The following is a 27,850-nucleotide window of genomic DNA, read 5'->3' as shown; positions in this document are numbered from 1 at the left end:
AAGATTTCAAACAAACTTCTTTCACGTTGTCATTATGGGGTATTGTTTGTAGAATTTTGAGGAAGATAATGAATTTAATCCATTTTGGAATAAGGCTATAACATAACAAAATGTGGAAAAAGTGAAGCGCTGTGAATACTTTCCGGATGCACTGTAGATTTAGTAAATGCTTCTTATTCAAAATAGCTAAAAGGGCTTTTTGTGCACACATAGTCATACTTGAGAAACACGGGGTTACATAATGACAACAAGACATCCTAGTAATTATTAAAATATTTATTTGCAATAGTGATCGTCCGATATGGTTTTTTTTAAATGGCCAATGCCGATATCCAAAGAGCAGGGTGGCCGATATATCACACAATTTAATATAGTAAATAACAAACATAAAATTGCTAAAAAATGAATAAACTCTTATTTAGCACTATATTTACTCAATTTCACACTAAACTTTAACTTTGTAAAAAAAGAATCTAAAAAAAGAATATTGTATTTTAAATGGTAGAGTTTCTTCTGATTTCTGTTTAGTCATCAAATATTTGTAATTGATTTACACATGAAGAAATTGTTAATATATTAGGAAGAAGGAAATAGGAATAAGAAGGATGGCATGTCCACATTAGCAATCGCATTTTCTCAAAAAATACAGAATCAGAACAATTGCACATACATTGCACAGTGAATATGACATTTACTTATAGCACACGTGAAGCGCTTTTATTTGAAGTTGCTCTAACGCGTTTGTGTGGATCCAGCACGAGCAGCAATCTCCTGACAGTTTAAACGGCCTTTATCACCTGTTTGGATTGTCACGGAGTGACCGTCATGATTTGTGAATCAGAGGAACTTTTGATCCTGATCCTGAAGTTTTGATTCTGGCTAATAGAATACATGCTTCAGAGGAAGAAATTAGATGAGTGCTCGACAGGAAAAAAATGCTGGATTTTCGTGAGGTTTGTGAATTACAAATATATAATAGAAGTTTAATTGATATTTGCCTTTTATCATTAGAAAAATTACAGGGAACTGTTGAGGAGAGACTGCTAGAATACGTGCTTCAAAGGAAGATTTATGAGCGCTCCACAGGATGCTGGATCTGCTCAAGTTGTGTGAGGTTGGTTTATTACATCTGTTTAAATGAGATATGCACATATTTGCAGACAGCATTTGATATTAGTTTTATTGATATTTGCCTTTTTATCATTAGACAAGACAGTTAAAAGTTACAGGGAACTGTTGAGGAGAGAGAGGGAGAATAAAATATGCGAGCACTTTAACGTTATGAGCTCAAATGCGTCTGCTGCGGCTCTGATATGCAGACCATTTAAACGAGACTGTGTTGCACGCTGGTCTATTGTTGTAGTAACATGATGTCACGTAACAACAAAACGAACTGTGACTGGTCGTTTACATGTTTCTGTCACTTCAAATGCAAGCAGGTGATTCTCAGCTCCCTCAGGTAACAAATCGGCCAAAGGGGAAAATTTATCGGCCGATGCCAATAATTAAAAAAATTCAGAATATCGGCTGATTTATCGGCCTTGTCAATATATCGGTCGACCACTAATTTGCAATAAAAGTACGTTTGTAAAGTAACCAATAACTAATCACCTGTATCCTCCTCTTCAAGATGCTCAAAAGCAGTAACAAAGTCCTCTTCAATAGAGGAGACAGACTGGTTGGTGTCATCGTCCTCAGCTTGACATGCTTCTGACATGCTCCTCTGCAGAACCTGTAACTCCAGGGCATACCTTATCCCAGCGGTGTATCGAGCCAACAACCCCAGCAAGGTGCAAACACTAACCTGAGGAGTGGGGCTATGCCTCAATATACACAAGGCTCTTGACCAGCTGACCTGAGGTTGGGGAAAAAAAGGTTTCATTTAAATATATTAATATCAATATATGAATCAATTAACTGTTAGTATGACATGATCAAAGCCTTTATTACACAGCTCTCTACTTAGTTTTGATCGGTCAATCATGGCATTCTGTGTTTAAATATTTAAATATGTTTGTATACTGTATTGACCACTAAACTGTATAATTGACAATTGTCACAGGCAACTAATGTCCTACATAGCTGTGTTAGTGTAATATCTCTTGTATTACTGTGCAGTCTCTTTCTTCTGATATATTAAATTAAAAAAAAAACTTGAATCAACATTTTGTTTCCATTTATTTATACATTTGGTGAGTAGCCATGTAATAAGCAAGATAATGTATAAATAATGACAAATATAACATATAATATCAATTATAGCAAATAATTATGCTTTGCATCAAGGTCCTGATCACCCTGTCAGAGTTTATTTTGCAAAAATGACCAGCTGATTATGCATTATCTTTACTTACATCCTGTGTAGTCAAGATATATTGTTATGATAACTTAATGTTGCTCAGGAAGAATAAATGTAATTCACAAACGGTCTGTAAATTGTCAAGCTCTGAACTGATATAACTCCGTGAGAAGTTGTGATTTGTTTAACTTCTCACAGACAGCACTCTTTTTTTACTGACATGTGTGTAAAAACACATGCAATCTCTTGTTATGTCTGAAAAACATTTGTGGTTTGATGTAATGTTCAATCAGAGTACAATATAATTTAATACCCCTGGCTGTGTTCCACAAGGTTAGTTCTGCTCAGACCCAGTTTCACAAAGACAATACACCCAGACACAACAATGAAGACACCTGACACCAAAATAATGAGAACATCAAATACTCACCCCAAACAGAACATAACACACACACTCAAGTATACTATACATGTATGCACTAAATACCTCGGAAACACTGTCTTTTTTCTCAAAGGGTCTTTTGGGGTCTTTAAGGAGTAGAATCTCTTCATCTTTAAGGGTATGTACATGAAGTGATCTAAGCATCTCCATCATCTCAGTGGAGAGAGAAGTCAGAGCCTGTGATAATCAGAAAATAAAACATATTAATCGCACTGTTAAAAAAAAAAAAAAAAAAAAAGAATTGGCAAATCTAAAATCCTTATTGATGTGCCCTGCTTGGACAAACTTTCAGAAACTGTTTAAAAAGACATGGCACATATAGAACTTGCCTGTAAAGTGAAATCTTCCCCCTCCGTGTGACTAGGTAAGCATACATAATGTAGCTATGAAAGAGAGGAGGAAACAATCATGCCATTTATTAAGATTACATGCATTATACATTCTAAATATTCTGTTGTGCCACAGTCTGAAAACCAAAAATAACTGAAAATACTTTGAAATTATTATAACGCAATATGGATGAATAGCATTTTAGTATAGAGAAAACCAGTCATACTGCAACTGCAAACTGCAGGGGTTTTTTTCAAATGTATAGGTTCAGCCAAACCTCATGACATGCAATTATGTATGTGATAAGGTAAGATGCAACTGTCCCAGTTGACTCTAACCACTCTCTTATCATCTTATCTGTTGGCTTTCAAAATCACTCAGCTCAAAAAGAGGTCACAGAACATTCGAACTGACACATCTGTATGGTCAATTATTCCATTAATTGTTAAAAATGCTACTTAATTTATTTCTTTGCAGCTGCATTCATGCATAAATATACTTCCTTGGAATTCTAAAGTGCAAAAACCAAAAAGTACATAACATTGCAGTTTTGTTCTGTTTTTTCATTTATGCTGATGTGTGTGCTCCTTACTTCTGATAGACACTGTGGTTCTTTATTATGCAGCTCCACGACCACATTGCACAGCTCTTTCTTGTGTTTCAACAGGCTCTTCAGGCACATATTCGAGCAATCATGGATGGTCTGCTCAAACAAACAAAGCGTGTGGGAAATTGCAAGAGCATCAGAACAGAATGCATGTAGAAAAATGGCAAATAAATGCCACCTTAAGTTACTGTAAGTACTCATTCAAAGAACCATGGTGAACCAGTGGCTCACAACTGGTGGGCTGCGGCCTAAAATGGGTCGTAGGGAAAAAACAATGCTAAATGCATATAATAAACCGCAACTCCCCACATAATTGTGAATAGTCAGATAGCAAAATAAATATGCTTATTAACTTAATAAAGGGAGGGGGAAATGGTTACCAGTATCTTTTGTGGTTGACGTGTGTCCAATCCATCTGTATTCTGGCAAATTCATGTGACTGTGACTTGGTAGAAGCTAGCCAAATTAGACAGATGCCAACAAGGGCAGGTTGTGTGACATGCCCTCATCCTTGAAAGCATGAACAAAACAACACAGGGTAAAAAATAAATAATACCACCCGGACTACATTAACTGCAGGCTCACCTTCAACGAGGATAACCATGATCTGAGCCAATCACAATGTGTTTTGTTTTTGTGAAATACTGACTGAAACCAACGGAATTAACTTTTGTCCTCTAAACAATTTAGGTCCTATGTTTGGAGACCTCTTGATGTCCAATGCAAAATTTGGGTCTGAAACAGAGCCAGTTGAAAGCCACTGTGGTAGACAACCTTATACCTCTTTCCTCATAGTGGCACGGCTCTTCAGTGGGACCCCTCTGATCCGTGCACAGGCATCCATGATGTTGGAGGACTGGACGGGAGGCAATCCTCTCCTATAGGTGAAAAGTGTGGGTTAAAATATGTCAAGTTCATTATATTTGTATAGCTTAAAATACATATTGTTGCAAAGCAGCTTTATAAAGAATAGTGCCTTCAGTGAGCAAGCCAAAGTGGAAGGGAAAAACTCCCTAAGATGTTCAAGCAGATGAAGAAGAAACCTTGGAAGGAACCAAGACTCATCTGGGGATGCCCTCCTCCACGAGCTGTAATCCACCACATAACATTATCATGACTTATTTTCTTTTTACTTAAATATAATTATAATGACGTATTTTAGAGTACAAAAGTGCCCGCCCACTTTTTGAGCCATATTGGTTCAGGAAGTTTTTTTTTTCATAGGGATTTCATAAAGTACTTCATAAAAGGTTATAAGCCTTGAAACAAACCAACCAGCTCTGAGGTGAACCACAAAATTACAAACTTGATTAAAGTATTAAAAAAAATCAGACAAAAAAGTAAAAAGTACAAGAGTGTTTACTTAACGTCTTTCAAGACAGAATGAACTACAATCCAAAGAAGCACTGCAAATGACGTAATCAAATTAAAACGACGGAAAAATATAAAATTATTTATTTAATGTTGCTGATTATAAGTATAGAAACAATACATTTTAATTTTATTGTAAAATATGCAAATATATCAGTGTGTAAATGAAGTGGGCAGTCGCTGCAGAGCTCTTTGCCGTAATTTGTTTGAAGTGATTCTCTGATTGGTGGATCTTTCTCTTCAACATTCATGGTAGTGTAGTTTGGTGCATTCAAGTCAAGTCTAAATGATCGTATTTTATGAGTTGAATGCACATGAACATCACCGCAAATCGTATTTACCAGTAGTAAACAAGTTGAGGTGTGTCGATTAAAGAATCATAGTGGAAGCAAATTGGTATGGTAATAATTAATTTCATAGATTGTATACATTTTTGTACTGTTAATGAAGAATAGCAATAAGGTTTGCCAGAAAGAAAGAAATAAAGTGTCATTTAGCTAGTTTATGAGGTTACTGGAATGTGCAACAAAACTACATTCCCCATTATTATGTGTGGTGGTACCAGAATGCTAAAATAGATTATTAAGAATAAGTTATGAACCTACCATGAGTTCAGAGGTTGTTAACCGCTGGTATATGCTTTTGTTGAAGCCATCAGTGTGTTATTTCCAAAATAAATAAAATAAAATTGTTTAATAAATGGAATGTCTTGCAAAGTATTGCTGCGCTCAGGTCCTTCTGGAAAGTTCGTACGAAGTCAGAAATCATAAATACAATGTGATTTTAGTTTAAATAAAATTAGCTATTTCATATTTCCTTCTCTCTTTTTCACTTACTGACAAAGACAGAAAGCTTTTTTAGCACCAATGCCTCGCATTAGGTGTTTAATTGATACGCTATCTATGACCCTAGGGAGAAAATGTTCACTTCTGGAATCAGACTGTTGCGCTCTGTAGTATTGGGATCCATGTGATATGTTAATAGACGGGGTGACCATGACCATTGACATTTTGGCTCGCAAATTTGGCTTGCGATGTACAGCACTGTGCAAAAGTCTTAAGGCGCATTACATTTTTCAACAAAACTGTTAAAAACGATTATTTTATATATTCTGCTTTTAGTGCATCCGTATGAAATATCAATTTTAGATTTCAACGTTTCCTTTGCAAATAAAATTGAATAGAAGAACAAGGAGCCCTACAACAGATGTTATGGCCCCCACAGAGCCCGGATCTCAACATCATTGATTCAGTCTGGGATTACATGAAGAGACAGAAGTAACTGAGACAGACTAAATAGATAGAAGAACTGTGGAAAGTTCTCCAAGTTTGGTACATCCTATCTGCCAACAACCAAGAAAAAATGTCCAGGTGTACCTATGAGAATTGGTGCTGAAAGCCAAATATTGATTTAGCTTTTTTAATGTTTACTGGACTTTCTATGAAGTGAATTGATAATTAAAAATTCATCATGGCATTATCTTTTGAACACATCCTCACTATGCAACATTTTTCACAAGTGCTTAAAACTTCTGCACAGAACTGTAAATGAGGTTTGTGAACTAGAATACTGAAGTATCTTGTAAAATACACATGACCTGTCAAAAAATGGACATTCGAGCTGCTCCAGTTAGACAGACACTTGAAACACAGGTGTGAATGTATATGAGATAACTTAAGACAGCCTTACTATGTGAAAGTTTAACAGTCTGTACATCTTCAACACGATACGGTATACAGCAGGCAAATTATCTAGGGCTATCTACATGTGTATGGTGTGTATGATGGCTTCTATGATGAAAAAATACAGGCCAAGACAGTGTCTACTCAATATCAGGAAATTATCACATTCTCACATAGTCTGAACCGCCTGATGTGAGATATTATCTGTGCACTGCAAAAGCGTATGTGAAACAAGCAAAGAGTGTTATGTTTGAGAAAAAAATAAAGTGCCACACACAGCCTAATTGGTTAGAAGAGGTTTAGTCTGCTCTTGTGGTTTAATCATTAAAGCTGGAAAATTGAAATATCTCCCTGTAAGCTTGCTCAGACTAATTTTAGAATGACATTTGTTAATGGTTCGACAAACAAATTTGGTCAAGGACTTTAAACTGATGGCATAATAAAAATAGCTGGCACTGTAATATTTACTTTTCATTAGAGATTGTGAAAAGTCATTATATTACTCAAAATAACTGTATTCCTTTAATTGTATAACTTATCATTAGAGACTATGAAAAGTCATTATATTATTTGAAAAATAATTGTATTCCTTTTAATTATATAACTTTTCATTAGTTTAACTATTTGCGGTTAATGGCAAAACATGATCTAAGAATCTCAGACTAAACTTCCTTTTCAAAATGCCCTTATTTAAGCCCTTGTTTCCCCTGGTTAGTTTGTCAGTCTTCACATGTATTGTCATGTTCTATACCTGGTTCCCTGTGTTTTGTTTTCATTTTATTCTGAGTTACCTTGTTCATCTTTTGTTTACATTAAAAGCTGCATTTAGATCCTCCATCCTCGCCTGCCTCATTACACATCACAGTATAATTACAGTAATACTCTATTTAATGACTGAAATGGCTTAAAGGCAGTACAACAAATAGTAATTAATTTGCTCTTAATCTTTTAGAATAATATAGCCTAATATAAGTAGTTATTTTAGAAACATTAAAGGAATATTCCATGTTCAATGCAAGTTAAACTCAATCAACAGCACTTGTGGCATAATGTTGATTACCAAAATTTATCTCGACTCGATCTCGACCTTTTCTTTAAAAAAAGTAAAAATCGGGGCACTTAAAATAGAAGTGAAGTCATGCAGAAATGTGAAGCTTATCATTTTATAAAAACACTTACATTAACTCTTCTGTTAAAACCAATGTACTGTTTGAGCTCTAAAGTTGTTTAAATTGTCATTTTTACAGTCAATTTAGGGTTTTATGGTTATATCGTCAAGGTAACGAATTTGTAAAATTGGCTATAACTTTACACAGAAAAGGTTAGTAAGCACTTTTATCACACTAAAATCATGCTAACACGTATATTGTTTGTGTCTTTTCACTATACTTTTGAAACAAAGCGTATTATAACGTTCAAAATTTGGGCCCCATTCACTTCCCGAGAGTTCCTAGCAAATTCGCCACTGATCATTTTCACATGCAAATGAGCTTTGCGGCAAACTTGCGGCAAATTGTTGCATTTCGGCAGAGAGAGAGCTACAGGCAGCTGCCCTGTATGTGTTTGTGTTTTATGTCTTTTGCTTTAGGTTAATCATTAACTAGCTCTGTAGCTCTCTCTCTGCCGAACTGCCGCCTCCGGCCGCCTTTATCCCACTCTTGGGCTTGGTTAGCCTAAAATCATCACGGCCCGGCCCCGCCCTCCTCCCTGCAACACTTCCCCTGTAAGTGCCTCACGGTAACACAGATTTTTGCTTTTTTTACAGAAAAGAAGGGACAAGTCAATTAATTTTTGTGGTAATTAATATTATGCCACAAATGCTGTCGATTGAGCTTAACTTGTATTGAACCCGAAATATTCCTTCAATATTTCTGGATTCTTAAAAAGATTATTACTGTAATGCATCTGAATGTTTAACTACTGAGCTTTATTTTTATTCCACTTATTCAATGCTGACTCATAGACCGTAATAACTGTAATACTGCAATAATTTAATGCATATTGTGTGTTGACATTCAAAAAAAAATTCTTTCTTTTTATTACTTGTTTGTAAATCTTATTCTCTACAGTGATTCTCATTTCTCAGAAAGTAGGCAGGTTTTCCATGAGTATATTTTTAGTTGATTGGCTAGTTGTATTTAAAGCTTTTTTAAGTGTTTAAGCTTAAAGTTCCACTTTCAAGTGATTTTAATAAGTAAAATATATACGTGTTTACCAAACAATTCGGGAAAATTAACTTAAAAAAAAAAAGCTTCACAAATTAAAAGCATTACAACAAAGACTAAGTCATACACTCTCATTCTTTTTGATGAATGTAAATATCATAAAATTATCCATGCTCCTTTTCAAATAACTTTTTGGACATTTTGATAGCAGCACACTTCACTTTCCTCTTAATCAAATGTTCATGATTAATTTCTATAGGCTAAACCATCGATGGAAAAACATCAGTTAATTTCAACTGAATTTTACACAATTAACCCCTGTCTGCTTAATACAGCCCTTCTTTTGAAGTTCACACCTGAATGCTGAAATAGGTCAGGCGTTGATGCATTTCAGCAAGCGTGTGGGTGAGAACTGCAGAGGTAAGCAGTACTTAAAAGAGAAAGCTCACGACCAAGTCTAAACCCCAGAGGCATCTTCAGTGAAGAGGAAATAAATATTAGCTCAAAAAAAACTTTCTTAACATTTCTTAAGAGTCATGTTGATACTTCCTAAAGTTATGAGAGATGATTATCAACAAAAATCCAAATTGAAAACAAGGCATGAAGAAACAGAAAATGTTACATGACTCATTTTTGAGGTCTCAGAGACTCCAGATTAAAATAATAATAATAAAATAAAATAAAAATGGACAAAACAAAAGCAATATTGGATATGAATATCTGAAAAGTGAATCCGTACATTTGTGATACAACAGACAGGTTAGATCGTCAATAATGTCTGTTTACTGGGAGATAAGTCAGAAGGACGTATTAAAAGACTTAAAAAGGAAAAATCTCAGAAAAGTCTCTGGGCCCCCAAACTTAAAGAGAATACAGTCAATCTCAACACAACATGAGTGTTAAAATGACAATGTGATGGCTTTGGCTGCTGCATGTGATCTGTTTTGTGTCAGCAGGGAGATACAGAGGGTCAGATGACTTCCTGAAGTCAACAGATGTTTATGGTAATACTGACCATTCCCATTTTGCAAAGGGGAGTGGCAGTGAATTACTGTGATTTCCGCAACTGCTGACATAATACTCTGATTTCAGTACTCAATGTTTGCTTACTATCTTCACTGCTTTTAACATTTCACACCTCAAAATAAATGCATCACAACCCAAACAGCCATGACAAAACCTCCATTTGACTATTAGAACAACAGTATACAATGTTTTGACCAATTCACCGCTTCACAGTTCATCTCCAGACATGTATTCGTTATAACTGGTGCTGTCTTTAATGGCTCATTTACGTTGTTTTCATTCTCAAGCATCGTCATACACGGCAGCTTCAGTTCCTCCAGTGCGGGATGAACTACTGAATAACCACAGGTGAAAATCGTGATAATCTGTGAAATGTTTATATGATGCTAAAGCCTGATGATGTCATGACAGACGCAGCTGGCTCGCGCATTAGCATCAGGCCTGAGCTGATCATACAGTTATATATTATCCACGGTTAACAGACCGTTCGATTGGTTTTTAACTGTTCTGTGATATGTGATGTTGGGTGTCGAATTGCATTTAAATGAAATTGTCCGAGGCGCATCTCACCTTGTAGTGTCAGAGCTGTGCAGTGAGCAGTGAGCAGCGAGCTGCTGTGACGTCCGTTCAGCTCATGAAAACAAGACGAGCAGGCGAGATTCATCAAATACCGATCGCACGATACGAGCAAATTGATCGCAGAATCACTGATAGAAGTCAACTACACCGCAGGGTTTGATGTGCAAAGTATATTTCAAAGGTGCACTATTTGTATATTAATTAGATTGTCTTGATTTCTATATTTAAAAAAAAAAAAAAACAACTCTAACCCTATTTTTAAGGGTGCACTCAGTAATTTCCCCCTCATTTAAAAAGTTGTACTTCTAAAGAAATGAATTGTAATGTTGAGCACTCACATGAGATGAAGACTTCAGTCATGTCAGTAACCTTATAAAAGCTGTTTTATTCTACATGGAGAGGGTCTCCTCATGGGGGGCTGCCATGTTCACATGACCAGCCAAATACTACTAGCTTAATCTCAGTAACCGCACTGTTATCGAACACTTTCACTCATTGGTTATAATGATCATGGCTGATGATGGTAACTAAAAAGTATTGTTTAAACAATTCTGCAACGTGAACATAAACTGAGTGCACCTTTAATTGTATTGTCAGCTTTTCATGTTGTAACATTTGAAATTCAGAGGGCAACACTATATTCTAAAGAAAACATTTTCATGATGCATGAATTATTAAATCACAAAGTGGGAAATGCCTTAAAGGGATAGTTCATCCAAAAATAATAATTCTCTCATCATTTACTCACCCTCATGCCATCCTAGATGTGTATGACTTTCTTTCTTCAGCAGAACACAAATGAAGATTTTTAGAAGAATATTTAAACTCTGTATGACCCGAATTCTGAAGCTCCAAAAAGCACATAAAAGCAGTATAAAAGCAATCCATAAGACTTCAGTGGTTTAATCCAAATCTTCGGAAGCGATGTTATAGGTGTTGGTGAAAAACAGATAAATATTTAAGTCCTTTTTTTTTTTTTTTACCATAAATCTCCACTTTCACTTTCAAAATCTTAAAGAGTGTGAAAGTGAAAGTGGAGATTTGTAGTATAGGGGCCATGCCATGCATTTTTTTTACTTTATAATTTTTTTCTCGAGGTTCACTTATAATGTTAGTAAAGTTTTTTGCACAAAAAAAGTTATAATATAGTATAAAATGACCTTTTTTCCACCCGTCTCTGGCTCTCTCTCTGAAACGCTCAGTATTCTGTGCTGTCCCCTTTAAGACTCTGTTTTTATAGTACAATAAACTCTAATATGTCAAAAGATCCAGGGAAATTTGATCCCTCATAACATGACACTTTTAAAATGAATTAGAATAATCAGATTACAGGAATCAGAATGGATTTATTTATTTTTTTGATCTGCCCCCTTAAGTGACAATACATTTTAAATACACACGAAATACTCTTCATGTTGTGATGATGGCCTGTAACATGCAACAGGGTATTAATAGTTGGTAATTGACAAACGAATAGCTGTCAAATAATATAACTTCATTTGGGTCATCTGTTTTGTGGTAGGGTACAATGAGGCTAAAGGCTCTGTGGGGTAAAAGACTCCACTGATTTTATTTTCTTACAAAACACTAAATAGCAACAAAAACTACCACAGTACTTTCTTAAACACCTGTTTGTCACTATACACTGGAAATTTTTCCTGATCCATGAGATCTTTGCATGTGTTGTCTAAAGGTTGATTTTGAGGCAATTTGATCTATTTTTTTTATTATTCTTTTAAATGTTGCAAATTTATGTAGCTAATGAAAATCCCCGAAATTAACACATTTCTATTGAGACAAAATTCTTATTTATCATTTTCAGTTTTGTTTAAGGTCATCAAATCAAACCGTTTTAAATAACTCTCCAATAAGTGAAAGGAAAGTATTTGGGGTAAAAAGGCCATGATACATTTTGTGACCAGAAAAAAGCTACATTTACTTAAGTGGTGCCTTTAGCCCCGTTGCACTCTGCTGTTGGTATGTTTGGTATATTGTTGTTATATATGAGTCATTTGTCTTGTGGTGCTGTACAGTACATGGGCCACATGTATGCTCATCACCTAAACAACTTTATATGCACAGCAAAACAGTTAACTGTGCAGGCCTTTCTGATACGAGGTGCACGGCTATCACACAAGTACAGTTGTATGTATATTTATGATAATGGTGCTGACCTAAACAAATTCCTACTGTATGGTCAGCAAACATAACAGTTTGTTATTCCATTATTGTTAATTTAAATGTATATTACATTTAATGTAATCAAAAATTCAAGCACAGAAGTAAAATACAGATAAACAACAACGTATACTTTGTATGCATTCAGTTTTATTGAAGAAGGAAGATATCAACTGGCAGCATTTTACCACCTCAAAATGTACATCAAAACTGAAACATTTATTTAATCAGGATACAAAAATACACATCTTAGTGACCTTCATATTGTAATAAATAGTTAACCATGCATCTACGATAAAAAGGCACAGAAAACAGTCACTTAGTAGTCATAAAAATTACCTACTATTTAGCAAAAAATCATCCAGATATCAATACAAGTGACTACTGTAACATTATATTCCAATAGTGAAAACGAATAGATCAGTTGTTTAACCTTAATAAATATGCAAGTGTTGTAAATATACCTATACATGTAGTCTTAAAAATGAAACTGTGCCATTGTAAACACAATGTAAACAAATGAAACTCACATCGCACTTCTCTTAAATGGATAGAAACCACACCAAAGATATGTTTCCCTGCCCTACAAATTCCTCAAACAAATAGTTTTTCTAAATGTCAGGCAGTTTACAGCTTTATGTTCTCTATTATCAATAAGCCAAAAGCCCACGATCATTCATAGTCAAAAACACATGGTCACTTGAGAACTCTCTGAGGTTGATATTCATGGTTTGTGTGCAGATGTATTCACTGTGGCATGAGAGGAAGACTGCACTTGTGTGATTTAAGTTTGGTGGAAACAAATCAACTATACAGAGGCACCATAAACAAGGTCAAACTGCTACAGCTTTCTTAACAGATACAGTGTAAGGCCAATTATGCAGGGCTTCAAGGAGCTTCATAATCTCTCGACCTTTCACAAAGGTGTTCTCAAACTGAAATTGTGTCTTTGGTAATGATTCTAGCTAGCTAGTGGAAATTACCTTTTTCAATGGGAACTTTCAGCCACTCAGTACATTCAGTCACACTCAGCAATGCACGGAGATGTGTTAGATATATCATGTAACCACAACAAGTATGGTTGCTTAATATCAAATGCAGCATTTGATTGTTGGATAAAATGTTTATCTTAGAATTGGATGCTGTTTTTAAAATTCAGATTTTCAAATGTTCTATTACAGATGCACAGACCCTGGCTGCATTTGTTGAGGATATTTTTGGGGTAAAATTTGTGGAATTCTGTGTAATAGATTGAAACATTGAAAAATGTCTTAAACCAATGTCATTTTATGAGTATTTATAGGTACTGTATTCTTATGTAAGTGTTGTCCTTGCATCCGTACATTTACTTACATTGCATAGATACTGCAATGTACAATATTGACAGCATCTAATCGAATGCAGCTCTTGTCCGTTTGGACTACTTTTTGCCATTTTTTAAAATTAATTATTGTGATTAAATGTATCTGTTTCTTATATATATATATATATATAAGGGGTAAGGTTAGTGTAAAGGGATAAAATAGTTAATGTGTCACTGTACAAATGTATTTATAAAATAAAATATTTGTAAATATTTTTACATTTCTAAAACTTGTAAAAAAAAAAATCAAATAAATAAAAACACACACACACTGCCAATTTGTCCATATTGTACTTTTCAGCGTCAATCCAAATGAACAAAAATGTATGTGTAAATGCTGGCTGGTTAAACTGAGCTGAGAGTACAACACTTTTATTGGGAGTTAAAAGCATGATTAATTAGCTACAATATGCAAGTGTTGTAAACTGCAAAGGACATGCGGTTTGCCAAATCCTGTGGATCTTTTTGAGGAATTCAGTCAAACCTAAATGAACTCAATGAATAAAGGGAGGGAGAGACATTAATTTGCTAATAAAACCACAATGAACAGATAACATGTATTGTGGAACAAAAAGCAGATTTTGAGTTATCAAATCCAACATCCTCGGCACTGTTCTACCATCATTTTGCACACAATTTCAACTATTGATTAATGAATTGCTGTCATGTAATTCAGTCCTACTAGTTCCATTGTTTGATGATAATGAACTAAACTCTAAATGAACTCTTCAAATGTGTATTTTCCTTTTTATAAACAGGCTGCATTTTTTTTTTCAAGATTCCACCCAACAAACCAAACCCATCCCTCTAGACTTACGCTCATTCTCCATATTTGTTTTAATTCTTACTACAGATAAATTATGGGTGGAATTACATTTCTTGGCTGGGAACAACACATCTTTTCCAAAGTCTATTTCTCTCTCTCTCTCTCTCTCTCTCACACACACACACACACACAAAAAATTCTTTGATATTATCTAACACCCTCTAGAGGAAAATTATAATATAACATAAACTGAAGTCTACTGTTATGAGTTCCAGATGAACTGTCAGTTGGGTTGGCTAATTTACAACGAGGTGTAGGGCAAAGTTCAAAATCCCCCTTTTTTTACAGAAAAAATAAAGAGGTACATAAGTTTAAGAGTCGGTCCGAGGAAACATCCAGCCGTCTAGCAAATTATCCTGGAAGCACAGTTAAACATGATCAAAAATTTGCTTATGGAAGATTTATGAATTTTGAAGAGAACATGGCATGAATTGTATGTCTACAAGACCACCTTTTTTAGTTTTCCATGGAAAAACATCGCAAAATAAAGCTTCATCGAGAAAAAAATGTATCAAAATAAATAAAATATAACAGCACTTATAATGTAAAGGTGATTACTTAAGAATTTACAAAGGTGTTATGGTGCTCTGTACACAATTCAATGTGTAATTTGATAATAGCATGTAAGCATTCTACTATACAAAGGCTTTAATCATAACAGGAGTTAACAGTTTAGACTCTTCAACATATTTACAGTGCATATATTAACAAACAAAACATCTCTTATACCCTGTAATGCCACCAACCAAACGCAGATATAGGTATCCTATCAAACTTGCACTGGATTCCTGAACTGTGTTTGAGGAGCAAAAATCAACAATATGTAATGTATTTGCAGGTCAACTGTAATTTCTTATTTAAAACACTATATTTCCTTTTCCAACTAATGCATTACAATATCTTAAGTTTTAAGTTACACAGAGAGGAAATAGACACTGTGGGAATATTCTAGAGATCTTAGTGTTTTTCTATTCTCATTTACACCCTCTTGTCTTTTCAAATCTGTATGACTTTCTTCTGTCGAAAACAAAAGCAGAAACTGAAGAGTGTTTGTTGCTGCTCTTACCCATATTATGAAAGTGAATGGTGACTGAGGCTAATTTTATGCCTAACATTTCCTTTTGTGTTCCACAAAAGAAAGTAAGTCTTATGGGTTTGAAACAACATCAGGGGGAGTAAATCATTAAAGAACTTTAATTTTTGAGGTGAATCTTTGTAGTGTCCTCTTTAAAAAAAAAAAAAAAGAAAAAAAAAAGAAAAAGAAAAGAAAAAAAAAGGGGGGGGGGGATTTAAAGGGATAGTCCATCCAAAAAAGAAAATTCTCTCATCATTTACTCACCCTCATGCCATCCCAGATGTGTATGAACTTCTTTATTCTGCAGAACAGAAATGCAGATTTTTAAAAGAATATTTCAGCTCTGTTGGTCCATTCAATGCAAGTGAATGGTGGCCAGAACTTTGAAAGTCCAAAAACTACATAAAGACAGAATAAACGTAATCAATATGACTCCAGTAGTTAAATCCATAACTTCACATGCGATATGATAGGTGTCGGTGAGAAACAGATCAATATTTAAGTCCTTTTTTACTATAAATCTCTTTTTATGTTGGCAATTCGCATTCTTCGTGCATATCACCACCTACTGGGCAGGAAGAAGAACTTATAGTGAAAAAGGACTTAAATATTAACCCGTTTCTCAACCACACCTATCATATTGCTTCTGAAGACATGGATTAAACCACTGGAGTCTTATGGATTACTTTTATGCTACCTTTATGCGATTTTTGGAGCTTCAAAGTTCTGGTCATTATTTACTTGCTTTGTATGGACCTACAGACACATCTGGGATGGCATGAGGGTGAACAAATGATGAGAGAATTTCCATTTTTTGGGTGAACTATCCCTTTAAGCATTTAAAATGTCACACTTATTAGAAGATCTAAAATTTGATACACTTTGGTACTTATTTCACCAATATGTAGACTTACCTAAAGTCCTACTAAAAGGTTAAAAAAAATTCTTACCAATAAAGCTCATTTTACAATAAATATGGCACATGACACTGCTTATTGACACAAAGTTTCCATGCAGATAGATAAATAGATATAAATCAGCAGTCTACTTTGACCAAAGGGATGCTTCAGTAGTAACAAATGGCATTATACTAAATTCATATAAAACTTGTTCAAGTGTTAATTTGTACAATAAAAAACAAGACGCTGACCATGCATTAAAATAGCTATACAAATATAGCAAGCATACCCATGCATCAGTATTTCACTATCGAGAGAAAACCTTTGCTGAACTTTGTGGAGTCCTTGTTGGACTCCACAACCATTCTACGATGATTGCAGTTTGACTGCAATACTTCAGCAGCCTTTTTTCCTCGTCTATGTAAAATGTAAACAGTGCTGTCGAAAGCAGAATATTGCTGACACATCAAATCACGCTCCCATTGTTGCCATTTACCGCAATGCAAAGGGCCAGTAAGCTATTCAGAGGCCTTCCTTCTCTCAGAGAGAGCGTTTTATGGAAGTCCTGTTTTGCTACTTGGTTTTGAATCTTTTGAAGAGGCCAAAGGTTGCCTGTACGATGAGAATTGCATACCTGATTGTGCCATTGACGTGATAAGTGAGGAATGGCTTTTCTATCTAAAAGCAACACAAAGTCTCCGATACAGTCCTTGTCATTTTGGCACCAGCGTTTGCTCTAAAACAAACATTCCTAGCTTTTCTCCAAGCAATCCTAAATAAAGGGCAGAAAGCCCTCTATCCACATGACCAAAGAGCTTTCATACTGTACACCGGAGCTCCGATTCAACTCCTCTTCGCTCACAAAGGGAATTTGTGTTGACATCTCACAGGTCCACCATTGAACTCTTGGCCAAGTCCTTAGTTCCCTGGAGAATTCTCTTCATATGACCCACCTTCGAGATCCCCAGATCCTATGGGAATTAGCAAACAGAAGTGCACTCAGAATAACGCATTTAGAGAGGTCACACCAGTCTGGAAAAAATAAATAAAATTGCAATTCAATTCAGTACATGATGTAAACATTAATAAAAAAACAATTAGGATTAAGGTCAATAGAAAGTTATTATGAGATGTTTATGTATGTGTTTATGTATCATTTATGTCCATATATCTACAACCACTAAAGCAACTTTTTTGATACAACCGTTTTTTTTGATTCTATAAGCATTTTTTCATGATCTTTAAAGGATTTAAGATCAAAGCTGACATATAATGTTTAACTGAAAGAAATACTTTTTAAATGCACTACATATAAAAATCCAGCTTAGCTACAGCAAAAACAAGTTCAAACCAAGTTCTGCTAACTTCACTTGGTGTTTTCAGATTTTTAGTGCGAGTTCAAAGTTATGGCTTCATTTCAATGTCAAAAGTAATGTCCAAAATATTTTATGATAGACCAGAATTGTATTGAGAAAGAGTGGCATTTTTTTTACAAACATTATTAACATTTATTAGCATTTTTAACAGTAATGAATTATGATTGATACTTCAACAACAAAAATTAAATCTACAGCAAGCAAAATATATCTTAAAAAATCACTAAAAATGACTACCGAATGAAAATATAAATATTCACATTTCTTAAGTAGGCCAATAATAGTTCACCTAAAAATTTAAATTCTCTCATCATTTACTCTCCCTCCTGTCATCCCAGATGTGTATGACTTTCTTTCTTCAGCAGAACACCAATGAAGATTTTTAGAAAAGAAATTCAACTCTGTAGGTCCATACAATGCAAGTGGACGGTGATCAGACCTTTGTAACTCCAAAAATCACATAAAAGAATCATAAAAGTAATCCATACGACTCCAGTGGTTATATCAATGTCTTTAGAAGCAATATGATAGGCGTGGGTGAGAAACAGATCAATATTTAAGTCATTTTTACTATAAATCTCCACTTTAACTTTCACTTTCAGATTTGAAAGTGAAACTAAACAGGCACCACATGTGACTTTCAGATGTGAAAGTTAAAGTGGAAATTTAGAGTAAAAAATGACTTTTTGGAATTTTGATCTGTTTCTCACCCACATCTATTATATCACTTCAGAAGATATAGATTTAACCGCTGGAGTCATATGGATTACTTTTATGCATCCTTTATGTGATTTTTGGAGCTACAAAGGTCTAATCACCATTCACTTGCATTGTATGGACCTAAAAAGCTGAGATATTCTTCTAAAAATCTTTGTTTGTGTTCTGCAATAGAAAGAAAGTCATACACATCTGGGATGGCATAATGGTGAGTAAATGATGAGAGAATTATTATTTTTGGGTGAACTGTTCCTTTAAGATATAAAAAAAAATAGGCTATGTGAACATGTTATTTGCAGTTATGTGTTGTGCAGTATTACCATTAGTAATTAATCAATTGATTTATCGTTGATTTAAATGACACTGTATTATGGAAATTCCTAAAAACTGAGATCCCAAATTTGGTATCTCCCCAAACTATAATTAAGTCAAGTGAGCAAAAGGCTTGAGTTAACTGTAGAAAAGTGACATCTAGTGGCAGTAAAGTCACTCTAAATGATTGCCACTGTGTTTAGCACTAAAGCACAAAATAGTGATCGACCACTATAAATCAATTAGATTGATTTATCAGGTGGTAACTGACCATTTTGAAGTTAAAGGCAATTAGATGTGTCTGACTGGCCGAGTAAAACTGTAAACATTAGCTAATCAACTGAGACAGTAAATATCCAAAGTACTGTTTAATTTGAGCTTAAACTATTTGAGACTTGACTGGTTTATCATTGAAACACTTAGTCCTATTTATTTCCTAAGCAGTTATGTTTTCAGTATTTTTTGAGGACACCCCTATAGACAGAATGACGTCAAACCAGATAAATGGTAGGAACATTTGAAATGGGGGGGACATAACAGAGGCGAAAAAATGGCACAGTCCAAGGTTCTTGTGATAAGTGTGACCAGAGTGCCTTACATTTGTTAGGACATACACATACTGTAAACATTTGGCACTACACAACACTGAGCCATTTCATAACCCTTTTGTGTGTAATTCTTTAACTTGTGTTTCGAACAAAGATGTTGGATGTGTTATGATGTCCTGGTTCTAATTGTTATATTTCCAGCAAGTCCAAATGAAAGCAGAATTTAGTTTCTGGTGAGAATGTTTAAAGAGCTTTATCTTTTATCAAATTGTCTGCTTTATTATGGCATCAGTGTGGTAATCCTACACAATTCAAGTGTGCAACTGAACTTTACAGCTAGTAACACACAATAGTCTAAACTTGTACCATTAAGATTGCCCTTTAAATTAAGCCTGATACAAATCTGATGTGGTCACATGCACTTGAGTGTGGAAGAATGATCACAAAACGTTTTGGACCACATTTACACCTGCATTTAGAGCTGCCCACATGTGATCGGATCACCCGAGACCAGTGTCAAAAATTAACTTTTACATTAAGGGGCAATATTTGCCACCTGGATTTGATTTTCAGGGAAATTTTTACCTTTATGCGGACATATGTTTTCTAACAATTTAAAACAAGCTGTCTCATCGGTGTACTGTACGTCAAATACACCAATTTAATAAATTCATTAATACAATTTCTAGATAATTAGAATGTATTACCTCTCACCATAGGAATTAAATCAACATTAATTTTTATGCCATAATATGTACAACTAGGACTATAATAGAATATTAAAGGAAACCCAAAAATGACAACTGTCTCATCATTTACTCACCCTAATGCCATCCCAGATGTGTGACTTTCTTTCATCTGCAGAACACAAACAAAGATTTTTAGAAGAATATTTCAGCTCTGTTGGTCCATGCAATGGAAGTGACTGGTGATCAGACCTTTGTAGCTCCAAAAAGCACATAAAGGAAACATAGAGGTAATCCAGTGGTTAAATCCATGTCTTCAGAAGTGATATGATAGGTGTGGGTGAGAAACAGATCAAAATGAAGTGCTTAAGTTTTACTGTAAATCACCACTTTCACTTTTACATCTGAAAGTTTTTGAGTAAAAAAGGACTTAAATATTGTTCTTTTTCTCACCCACACCTATCATATTGCTTCAAAAGATACGTATTTAACCACTGGAGTCTTATGGATTACTTTTATGTTTCTTTTATGTGATTTTTGGAGCTCTAAAGTTCTGGTCACCATTCACTTTCATTGTAAGGACCTACAGAGCTGAAATATTCATCTAAAGATCTTCATTTGTGTTTTTCAGAAGAAAGAAAGTCATACACATCTGGGATGACATGAGGGTGAGTAAATGATGAGAGAATTTTCATTTTTGGGTGAACTATCCCTTTAAGAACTATAGCAGATTCAAAAAAAAAAAAAGAAGAAAAAAAAAAAAAGAAATTATATATATATATATAATTCATTTCAAGGGCATTTTTTTGCCTCAACAATTTAAATTTCAGGGGCATTTTTGCACCTTAATTTTGGACTCTGCCCGAGGCGGTTTTTAATACCAGTTGTAAACAGGACCTGCTTGCTTAAAGCATTCACCAAATCACCCACTGCAAAAATAATTGTTTTAATCAGTGTTTTTGTCTTGTTTCCCATAAAAGTATCTTGACATCTTTTAAACAAGATAAATTCATTTGAGAAGCAAAATTATGTAAGATATTAAAACTTGTTTTCAGAGAATATAACTTCAGTTAAAATAAATTAAGTTAAATAAATTAATATAGTATGCCCCATTGGCATATTCTCTTTTTCTTGTATCAAGATTAAACATTTCTGTGACATTTACACTTAAAACAAGACAAGAAAATTGCCAGTGGGGTAAACCTAACTCGTCTGAAAAACAAGACAAAAATACTAATAAAGAAAATGAATTTTTTGCAGTGCACACACACACACACAGGTTGCACACACAAACATTTGTCACTGCATTCATGAGCATCACAAACAAAGGCAAATCAGTAAGGAGCTGTGTCACAACACTCTGCAGGTGCATTCATTCATCTCCCTTCACTGCGTGCCTCTGGAACCCCTGTTTGCATCTTTCAAGCCTAGCTGAGTTATGCAAACATACCTTTAAGACTCTACTCTATGGGCGTCAGGGACAGTTAGTTGTGAAAATCCAAAGACACTTACACAGAGGAAGCCAAGCAGAGCAGTGCAGCACAAAATAGCAAACAGGGTGACAGTTAAGAAGACAGAGAGAGAGAGAGAGAATCAAAGAGCGAGATTCGGTTGTTTGAAGGGACATTGTGAGGCACAGAAAGGGGTTGAGTGTATACCTTGAGGTCTCTCCTCTCCAGGTGCAGGAGCTCCGAGCCGCGGATGTCGTGGCGGATGAAGGTGTCTTTGTACTCCCCCAAGCTGAGCTGCTCCAACCAGGCGGCCACCTCCTCAGTACCCCACCTCTGAACTACACAAGTCAAGAGCAAGAAGCCCCCTTGAGTGTCCAAAGCCTCATACACTCGCAGGACACAAGCAAACAGGGTCAGGCGAAAGAAGGAACAAATGAAAAACAACCACAAAATAAAAAGGGACCGATCAAAAGAAAGAAAAGGGAAGACACAGAGAAGTGGCGGCAGCAGCTGGCAAAGAGAGGGTTAAACAGGTTTGGTTTGGCACGGGTCTCTGGTCACTGGCACACCCAGAGCGTTTCTGGCATGCAGGTTATCACAGTGGGACGTCCACCAGCATCCCATGAAGAGCAAACAAAGAGACAGGAGGGAGAAGAGGAGGAGGGAATGGGAGGCTTAAGCCTGTGCAACCTAACGCTCTAATGTCCTGAGCTGTGACACGTATCTGTTGGCTGATTCCCAGGCCGAAGCACCGAACAGCTAATGTCATGCTTTAGAGTTGAGATAGCATATTACACTTCAATCTGTTGTTGAGTTAACCCCATAAAAGACATACATGTCAAAACCAGGGCAGAATTGCATTCAGTTTAAAGCTGAAGTGTGTCATTTTAAAATCAGCCTACAATACAATATAGTAGATTGATTTCCCTGAAAAATGAAAACAATGTGGATTTGTGGTGCTATCAAAATATTGCTCTGTTTTTTTGAGCATCCAAAACAGCAACACTGGCTTAACCAATCGCGTGAGTTTGGGGCATGACTATCTGACCAATAGCAAACAGTTATTATTTTGCAATTGCGTTAGGTGATGCAAGTGGTGCAGAAATTACACGTGCTGCAGCTTTAAGTGTTTAGATATTAGGGCTGCACGATATATTGCATTTATAGAAACATCGCAAATTTACATATTACGGTATGCATATCGCAAGGGCTTGCGATAATACTTTTATGGTGAGGCAGATTGCAGAGAACAGACTGGGTCACGTGGTATATGTGCGTGCAGTGTGCACAGGCGCATTTTCTCCATGTAGTAAGTTGTACTCTATCTTTCAACATCCCCTCTAATGATCTCTCATGTTTTTATTTTGTGCTATAAGTCGGAGTGTGTTGCGCCCCTCTCCTTTTGAACGGGTAGCAACCATGATCTGTCACACATAGCGTTAAAGAGCATCAAAGCAACATTTATTGTAAAATTTTGTGATAAAATTATAAAATAATTTGAAAGCTCAGACTAACATAGTGTTTCTCCCAGGACTACAAACGAAACGTTTTTCATTTTGATTTGTTCTGTGCAAAAACAGAATTTTTTCGTTCTGGTTAAGAAGTTCCGCAGCCTCCTTTCCAAATGTTTACCGGTTAGAACAAAATAAAAGAACGGTTAATAACGTTCTTTTTAAAATGACAGTACTCTGCACTAAGGGGTTGGTGAAATACCAGTTGCAGTGTTGCCAGATCTTGCAAGAGAAACAAGCAACCTGGTCTGGAAAAACAAGCCCAAAATAGACACTTGCCTCACCAAAATAAGTGAAAATAAGCAATTAAATTTTTTCTGTGCGAAGGATTAATCAGCATAGAAATCATAACAAGCATACAGTTAATTAACAGTTACTGTAAGTATAATTTTAATTACAGATATGCTTCTCAGTCAAAACCCGACAGCATCAAATCTGTATTACAGCATCATATTTAACAGTAATTCAGTGAATATTTGGAAACAACTGAGAAAAGTACTTTTTACCTCTAATAATGTTTTCCTTGTACCTGGATTAGCTGTACATGTACATGTAGTAATTATTCATAGTTCTTAAAAAGGTCTTCATTCACAGAATGCGACATCCACAACGGGCAATTAGGCAAAGAAATGTGTGATGCAGCAGTTTCCTTCAGGATCAAAGCACATGTTTCATTTTTACGGGCAACATGAAGTGGTGTAGTACAAAAACATTACTGTGAAAAACCTTTGGCCTTTTGTTCCATGAAAAAACTATCGGAATGAGATTAACCAGTTATAACCGGTTACCAGCATTTAAAAATAAAGTTTTCACTCTGGAACAATTTAAAATCACTTTGTTCCCATTTTGATCACATTCTGCAAAAAAGTTTGTTCATTTTTGGTTTTCGTTCCTTGAACCATTTTTAGTCCCTGGTTCTCCAAAAACGACTTCTGACTCAAATGATGGGAGTCCGTCACATTTGTGGATATGCAGCAAATGGTAAAACAGTATATTAAACACAGTCTAAATGCAATTTGGAACTATTATTGTGATCTCTGGCATATATGTCCTTTTCCCACCCAATAAACTTTAGTATATTTGGGTTGTAGGGGTCCCATGTTCCATCCGCTCCGATGACGTCGTCATAGGATTTTCGCATCGCATATAGATTATCGCATTATGCAGTTACTTATCGCATATCATATTTTTCCTCCATATTGTGCAGCCCTAGTATACATGCAACCATGAAAAAGAAAAAAGTGTATGCACTAAAACAGACTTCCTTGATGACAAAAAATAATAAGAAAGTAAATCCTCCATATCAGGTCTATTTCAATAAGGTGAAGCGTATGTGTTTTTTTATTTTTTGTTAACAAAAAATACTCTTCTCCTATTCCAACTTAATATGTAGAGACCATAAATGTAAACCATGGATTGGGTAAACATATTTAATTTTACTTGAATGAACAGAGCCAATCATAGACAGACACTGCTATGCAATTATTGAAATTTCTTGCTGGTGTTTTATTGTGGTATCAACAGTTTTACAAAAATTCCACCACTAAACATCATCAAATGACAGAATGAACTGTGGTTGGTCTGATTACGTTTCACCTACTGTAAGTAGGCAGTTTTTGGCCAGAAAAAGCTGCAATGTGGACCAAACTTTGTCAAACGTGCTTGCTCAGCCAGTGGTGTGACTTTGGAGTGGGATTAGCTTTAATAAGTTGTTTGCCCAAACAATGAAACAATAGTTTGGGAAGCCTGTTTGAAAACAGTAATTATTTTTGCAATTCCGTTCAATGCCACTAGCATTGCATAAATTACAAACTTCGACTTTAAAGCTGAAGTATATAACTTTTCAGTGTTAAAAAAAACTTTCTAATATTGCAGCTTAATGTGCAGAGACAGCTATAAGTAAACCATTCAGACGTTCAATTTCTTGAAAACTATAAACACTGTGTCTCTGTGGGGCTATGAAAATTCCTCTGTTTTTTTTGAGCAACCTGCCTCAAGAGGGACAATAATATTGACTCGACCAATGGCGCAAGTTGGGGGCGACAGATGGGGGGTGTTTACAGAAAGCTGTTTCGAAAACAATGTTTTATTTTTGCAATTCCGTTTGGAGGTTCAATTACATTGAACTAATGAAAAAGTAGCACATATGGAATACAAAAGTGTTTGGGTCTGCAGCTGTGGGACTGTTATCCTTCTGTGTGGGACACCTTGGTTTGTGCCTGCTGTTCATGTGTAGACACATGGACTGTTTCTGACTCACATGACAACATCATGACCAGAGGAGGGCAGGGGTGCTCATGTATGATTGGGTTTGACATCACAGAACAGAGAAAACTAAGAGGATGTAGATGATGTATGAAGCTCTGTGTCTCAGTGCCTTGATGAGCTTCAGAGATCTGACATCACTTCCATTAACATTTCAACTCACGTTGTCAACAATCACGAATAATCATGTTTTTTACAGAAAAAAGAGAACAGTTCAGTCTCCATATCCTACTCTTCTGCATTACTGTCACAGTCTCAATCAAATCATAAAACAACGTAAAACTTTTGAGGCATCCATGATTTTATTGTACCTCTCATGTGAAGATGTTTGAACAACACACACAAACACACTCTTACCTGACTGTGGGCTGAATTTCTTGGGGAATTTCTCCTTCTTGAACTTTGGCACCATGCGGAACATGCCAGTCCTACTGTTTCTCTTTCCGTACTCCAGTGAGTGATCCTATTTTAAAGAAAAAGACCATCAGTCTTAAAGTCAAGGGGGTGCAAGACACTTCATAGTTCATATTTGCTTTAATTAAGTTATGTTTTGAAAAGAGCATAGCATTCATATCATCATATCATCTCGAAGTCCTTCCTTTTCTCTCGACTTGAGAGAATGTGTGTTAAGACAGGTGTTTTAAAAGTGTCTTTATTGTCTTTAAACTTAAGTAAAAAAAAAACAAAAAAACAGCAGCAGCAAAGTTGGTAAGATCAATTAATTTCCAGGAATCAGTTCAGCTCTCCAAGTGAATCTAAATATAAATTAAAATTTTTACATATTCTTGTGGATAGTGGAAAACATGTCTTGCTTATTAAAACTTGTTATTGCTTATTTTAGTTACTGTATTTTACTTCACGCATTTATTTTTATTTAATTTATTTTTATTTTGTTTATTTCTTTTTTTTATTTCAGTTTATTTCTTTATTACTTAATATATTTTACTTTCAATTTACTTAGCAATAATGGCTGTTTGGTTGATAAATTTTTTTTTTTTTTCTGAAAAAACAAACAAACACTCTTTTAAGTCATTTTACAGAAAATAAATAAATATCGCAATGTGTATTGATGTCGTCAAAAGACGGAAAAATATTGCTCAGATCTAGAGTTCTATTTTTGTGAATCCCGCTAGGCGCTACGTGCAACGACCGTGTGCTACGTCTTATCCAATTTTTGTGAGAGCTCTAATTCTAAGAAAAATGTTTGTGCCAGCACAAAGCGCAAGTGGCCGTGGGTCGGAGTGTTTGCGCTATCTGTGGGTGTATGCCCGCAAACTGTGGGTGCATTGTATGGATGAAGTGGCGCAAAGCGCAATTTGCTATTTTCCCAAGAAATAGGTAATTGTGTTAAGACATCCTTGAACCACGTCTATTCTCGGTGCAAAGTCTAAACTCAGGTCCTACATTTGCAGTTTCGAGATCCCACCAACAGATGGTAATAAAGTTCTTGTCCAAACTCTGAAAATATAGTGGAACAACAAATTATGTCCCTGAAAATTGCAGTTAATACATGATGCTGTAATATGCAATATGATTAAAAATACTTCTATTCTCTATAATTTAACAGAGCCTCTGTCCAATAAGTCCTAACGAGCACCACCTTTTCCATGCTTATAAAGATTTACGGCATTTTTACTTTCTTCTTTCTTCATTTTTGGTGAAAACTGCTGTTGCAGTGAGCCTTTCAATCTTAATTTTGAACAAATCTAATATGCGATTATCACTAATTTATTTTTGTTTTAGTCTGAATCCTTCTCTTACCAGTTATAAAAACGTAAAATTTCACCACAATAAGTATTATCCTTCCCTAGTCAGTAGGTATCACATCCTGTTTCCTCTCGATTGTTCAGGACACCCAGCTGCAATAAAATAAATCTGCACCTACGTACAGCCCATTTACTCTAGCTACTAACGTCTTATAAATCGCTTGCGCTTTGTGCTCCCGATTTTGCCAGCCCACTTGCTTATAGACTTAGCACATACTTGTGTGTAAATATCAAATGTCCTTGGCCATGCCCACTGACTTTAAGTGTATGGCACATCACTTACCACTGCAATTAAGATGTGGCACTTATAAAATATGGCCTCTAATATCAATGTACATTAAATTTTTCATGGATATAAGCAAATTTTGAGAGATAT

General features: G+C 35.3%; 2 protein-coding genes across 9 annotated transcripts in view; both read right to left on the bottom strand.

Annotated features, from left to right (window-relative positions):
• LOC127448552 (A-kinase anchor protein 11-like) overlaps window positions 1-10,564 on the bottom strand; it is a 31,901-nt gene extending 21,337 nt beyond the window's left edge. For 3 of the 4 annotated variants that reach the window (XM_051711181.1, XM_051711182.1, XM_051711184.1), the window contains exons 1-6: window positions 10,493-10,564; window positions 4,460-4,556; window positions 3,664-3,774; window positions 3,071-3,124; window positions 2,787-2,918; window positions 1,612-1,855 (exon numbers count right to left, since the gene is read on the bottom strand). In XM_051711181.1, the coding sequence (XP_051567141.1) occupies window positions 1,612-1,855; window positions 2,787-2,918; window positions 3,071-3,124; window positions 3,664-3,774; window positions 4,460-4,522 (604 nt within the window). In that variant the 5' untranslated portion in view covers window positions 4,523-4,556; window positions 10,493-10,564. Of the gene's footprint in view, window positions 1-1,611; window positions 1,856-2,786; window positions 2,919-3,070; window positions 3,125-3,663; window positions 3,775-4,058; window positions 4,172-4,459; window positions 4,557-10,492 lie in introns of those variants that run through there. The other variant, XM_051711183.1, reaches the window with a different exon arrangement.
• A 6,148-nt stretch (window positions 10,565-16,712) lies between these two features.
• LOC127448554 (diacylglycerol kinase eta-like) overlaps window positions 16,713-27,850 on the bottom strand; it is a 145,624-nt gene continuing 134,486 nt past the window's right edge. For 4 of the 5 annotated variants that reach the window (XM_051711186.1, XM_051711185.1, XM_051711187.1 and 1 more), the window contains 3 exons: window positions 26,066-26,171; window positions 22,140-22,270; window positions 16,713-17,813 (listed from right to left, as the gene is read on the bottom strand). In XM_051711186.1, the coding sequence (XP_051567146.1) occupies window positions 17,727-17,813; window positions 22,140-22,270; window positions 26,066-26,171 (324 nt within the window). In that variant the 3' untranslated portion in view covers window positions 16,713-17,726. The remainder of the gene's footprint in view (window positions 17,814-22,139; window positions 22,271-26,065; window positions 26,172-27,850) is intronic. The other variant, XM_051711188.1, reaches the window with a different exon arrangement.

This window comes from Myxocyprinus asiaticus, chromosome 11 (assembly GCF_019703515.2).
Source record: "Myxocyprinus asiaticus isolate MX2 ecotype Aquarium Trade chromosome 11, UBuf_Myxa_2, whole genome shotgun sequence".
NCBI lineage: Eukaryota > Metazoa > Chordata > Actinopteri > Cypriniformes > Catostomidae > Myxocyprinus > Myxocyprinus asiaticus.
This window is presented reverse-complemented; position numbering and strand designations above follow the sequence as displayed.